Source organism: Ailuropoda melanoleuca, chromosome 4, assembly GCF_002007445.2.
Source record: "Ailuropoda melanoleuca isolate Jingjing chromosome 4, ASM200744v2, whole genome shotgun sequence".
NCBI lineage: Eukaryota > Metazoa > Chordata > Mammalia > Carnivora > Ursidae > Ailuropoda > Ailuropoda melanoleuca.
The window spans coordinates 79987487-79991177 of record NC_048221.1 but is presented as its reverse complement, the minus strand read 5'-3'; the positions used below and the strand labels follow the sequence as shown (position 1 = coordinate 79991177).

The 3691-nt window shown below is 46.0% G+C and overlaps 2 protein-coding genes across 7 annotated transcripts in view; one reads left to right on the top strand and one right to left on the bottom strand.

The window, feature by feature from the left end:
- Positions 1 to 459: 459 nt before the first annotated feature.
- Positions 460 to 2980, bottom strand: RPS27A (ribosomal protein S27a). The gene is made up of 6 exons (XM_011237825.3): positions 2896 to 2980; positions 2733 to 2797; positions 2210 to 2264; positions 1741 to 1826; positions 1234 to 1365; positions 460 to 649 (listed from the first exon to the last, which is right to left on the bottom strand). The coding sequence occupies exons 2-6, from the start codon at positions 2778 to 2780 to the stop codon at positions 500 to 502; spliced, it is 471 nt and encodes a 156-aa protein (XP_011236127.1). The 5' UTR covers positions 2781 to 2797; positions 2896 to 2980; the 3' UTR covers positions 460 to 499.
- Positions 2981 to 3245: 265 nt separating this feature from the next.
- Positions 3246 to 3691, top strand: part of CLHC1 (clathrin heavy chain linker domain containing 1) — a 40210-nt gene continuing 39764 nt past the window's right edge. For 4 of the 6 annotated variants that reach the window (XM_034659146.1, XM_034659145.1, XM_011237833.3 and 1 more), the window contains exon 1: positions 3246 to 3362. Coding sequence is in view for 1 of the 6 variants with exons in the window: in XM_034659143.1 (XP_034515034.1) it covers positions 3288 to 3362 (75 nt within the window). In the remaining 5 variants the exon portion in view is untranslated. The remainder of the gene's footprint in view (positions 3363 to 3691) is intronic. The other 2 variants (XM_034659147.1, XM_034659143.1) reach the window with 1 other exon arrangement.

Below are 3691 nucleotides of genomic sequence, written 5' to 3'. Positions count from 1 at the left end.
AAACATAAACTGGCTTATATCTACATAGTTGATATTAAATACAATCTTAATTCTTCTGCCAAAGTATATGTAGTTTATCAAAATGGTGTGATTGTCAAATTTTGATACTTAAAACCACTCAAGGGGCGCCTGGGTGGCACAGCGGTTGGGCGTCTGCCTTTGGCTCAGGGCGTGATCCCCGCGTTGTGGGATCGAGCCCCACATCGGGCTCCTCTTCTATGAGCCTGCTTCTTCCTCTCCCATTCCCCCTGCTTGTGTTCCCTCTCTCGCTGGCTGTCTCTGTCGAATAAATAAATTAAAAAATAGTGTTTTTTTTTTCTTTTAAAGAGGAGCCCGATGTGGGGCTTGTTCCCACAACGCCGGGATCACGCCCTGAGCCAAAGGCAGACGCCCAACCGCTGTGCCACCCAGGCGCCCCTAAAACCGCTCTTTAAGTCACTGGAATAAAATTCAACAATTAAATGTTAGTTCATGACTTTTATTATTAACCCATATACAATTACTTGTCTTCTGGCTTGTTGAAGCAATAGGTCAGACAACATTTGCCACAATAATGTCTGTCGAAGTGGCTAGCCATAAAAACTCCAGCTCCACATTCATCTGAAGGGCACTCCCGACGAAGGCGACTGATTTTGCCATTCTCATCCACCTAAAAAGTACAGACCTGCTGTTAAGATAATTTTACAACATATTCTGAAGTCTAAGTTACATGACTCAAAATATTCAACCTTTAAAATCACAAAACAGTGATAGTTTTTTGTAAACAAAGCATTCCAAATCCTCACTAGTAATTACTACAAAATAGTTCAGAGCCCATTAAAGTCTAGCCTTGTAAGTGGTAAGACCTAAAAACAGATCTGACTTCAAAAGCAGAACTTAGTTTGAAATAACAGCTAAAGGTGAACCTTATCATTTGAAGCTTGTCCACAAATACCAAACAGAAAAGAAAACTTTAAAAGTCTAAAACCAGAGACGCAAACAAAATTTATTAATCTACAGATAAATACATTTTTATTAGGGGTGCCTAGGTGGCGCAGTCGTTAAGCGGCTGCATTTGGCTCAGGGTGTGATGCCGGTGTTGTGGGATCGAGCCCCACATCAGGCTCCTCAGCTATGAGCCTGCTTCTTCCTCTCCACTCCCCCTGCTTGTGTTCCCTCTCTCGCTGGCTGTCTCTTATCTCTGTCAAATTAAAAAAAAAAATCTTAAAACACATTTTTATTAAGTTGGCTCACCTTATAGTATTTCAGGACGGCCAGTTTAACCTTCTTTCTCTTATGCTTATTCTTCTTGGGAGTGGTATAAGACTTCTTCTTCCTTTTCTTAGCACCACCACGAAGTCTCAACACAAGATGAAGAGTGGACTCCTGTTAATGGAAAAGGAGAAAACAGGCTTTAAAATAATTACATTAATGCTCATACTCCATTAAGAAAGGGGCAACTAACCTCACGCACCTTCTAACTGGAAGCAGTAAGCACACAATACCACAGATAAGGAAGTTTTTTGGGGGGGATTAACTACTTGTTTATAGGGAGATTAAAGAACACATTAAGTCACACCATGGGATGCAATCTACACAATCCAGAATGTGAGAAACTACAGCAGTTTCTGAAATGTTAACGCAGGAGTCACCTAGGCATCTGTTGCTAATCTAATGTTATTCTCCCCCAATTTTGTGTGTTGATCAAAACTTACAAAATAAGATTTACATTTAAAGAACTGCTCTTTCCTCCAAACAGACCTTTTGAATGTTGTAGTCAGACAAAGTACGTCCATCTTCCAGTTGCTTGCCAGCAAAGATCAGTCTCTGCTGATCAGGAGGAATTCCTAATAAAAAATCAAGTCACATCAGAACAAGTCTATCTGCTTAGATTTATGGATAATCCTTAATCAAAAAAGGGTATTAATAGCAGTCACTGAGTTCTTACTATAGGCTAGGCATGATTTTACATGCTTGCACAACTGACCTTAATACATGTTAATATTACCTTCATTTTACAGATGAAGCAGGCTAGAGAATTAAACAGCTCACCCGAATTCACACATGTGAAGAGCACCCCTGGTTGGCCCAATGCTCACAGACATTTGTTATTTCAAAACCATTTCACTTTGTCAATCCGACCTCTTCCCACCCCCAACAGCAGGTATGTCCAGTAGGTAGGCTGGCACCAGTACAGATTAACTTCACTCAAACAGAAAATATTACTTGCCTTCCTTATCCTGAATCTTGGCCTTTACATTTTCTATCGTATCCGAGGGTTCAACCTACGAGTTTAAAAATGCAAATGTACTGATAACACAGTAAGAAACTAGAACGCCTAATTCGATTTGGAAATTAGCAAAGAACCAAGCCGGTGGAGGACTGAAGGCTACACTGCAGAGATGGCCACTGACCAGGGGGAAGGCAACCGCCCCAGGAATGCCGCCGGCGAGCACACTTCCTGAGCCCAGGGCGGACGGCGGCGGTGGGTGCCCCACAGGGGCTCGCGTCTCCTTACCCCAACCGCGGGCCCCCTGCTTTGGCTACCTGACCAGAACTACTAAGAGGTGATAGCCACTTCAGGCATCAGAGGCCAGCCCTAGGCCCCTACTCAGCCAACCACCCTCAATTCAGGGCCAGTTTTCAGAACCCAGACTCCTAAACATATTCTACCGCAGAAAGCGGCACGGGTCCCTGACTCCACTTCAGGCCCTTATTCCGGCCTTGACTTCCCCACGCCACCGGGCCCGTACCTCGAGAGTAATGGTCTTCCCCGTAAGGGTTTTCACGAAAATCTGCATCTTGGCGGCGATTCCACCTGAAATTGAAGAAAAGGAAGAGAAGGGTCAGACCTGGAAACAAACAGGGCAACGGGTAGGCCGGCGGCCGGAGAGAGGCCCCAGAGCACACACTCACCGCAGATGGCGGATCGGAAAGGAAAGCAACGCGCCGGCCCACGGGGTTTCCCGGCGCCCCCGCCAGAGGCCCCACCTCTTAGGTGACCACGCCAAATGCCGGACCGCTGCTACACCGGCTGTCTAACCACATGCCAGATTGGGCATGACGCTTACTCCTTCTCTCTAGCCTGAACTTGTTTCTCATTTTGACCCTCAGAATGGTCTCTAAATAGTAGATTTAAACAAATGAAAAATGCCTTTTAAAGGCTTTTCCCATACAAGCCACGTGGCTAGGAGGGTCTTCAAAAGGTGAGGTTAAGGGGTCCTCACAGAGGAAAAGGGAGAAGGAACTTTCTTCTGGGAATTGTAGTTTTCCACTGCTTTCTTTTAGTTAGGACTACGTGTCCCAGGATGCAGTTCCACCCCTCCGGTCCCCTAGTAGCTATCTCCAAGTGTTGCAGTCAGTGTTTGGAGAAAGTTGTTCAGGTGAGAAGGAAGGACGGGAGAGGCGGAGTAATGGTTTGAAGTGGAAACGGGTCGGAAATGACTAGTAGGAAAGGTTAAGAGGCAGGAGAAGGATCGGGGAACGAAAGTATCGTTCACTCACATACAGAGGCGGTTAGGACGGAGGATCAGCGATGTGCCAGCAGACGCTTTGGCCTCCAAGGGAAGGGAATTCCCGGGGCCAGCTCCAGCCAAACAAGAATAGGTAGTAGCTTCACAACCTTGGGTTCATCTTTTTCTAACCTGTAGCTCCTCCCCGTTTTCAACCCCCCCCCCCCCCCCCCCCCCCCCCCCCTTTCCCGTAGGTGTGT

What these genes read in the sequence shown, in the direction of transcription:
- RPS27A (XM_011237825.3), bottom strand. Translation starts at nt 2,780, where the DNA reads ATGCAGATTTTCGTGAAAACCCTTACGGGGAAGACCATTACTCTCGAG. An exon ending in CTGACTACAACATTCAAAAG is followed by an intron (nt 1,366 to 1,740) that starts GTCTGTTTGGAG and finishes TTCCATTAACAG; the next exon opens with GAGTCCACTCTTCATCTTGT. An exon ending in CCGTCCTGAAATACTATAAG is followed by an intron (nt 650 to 1,233) that starts GTGAGCCAACTT and finishes TGTACTTTTTAG; the next exon opens with GTGGATGAGAATGGCAAAAT.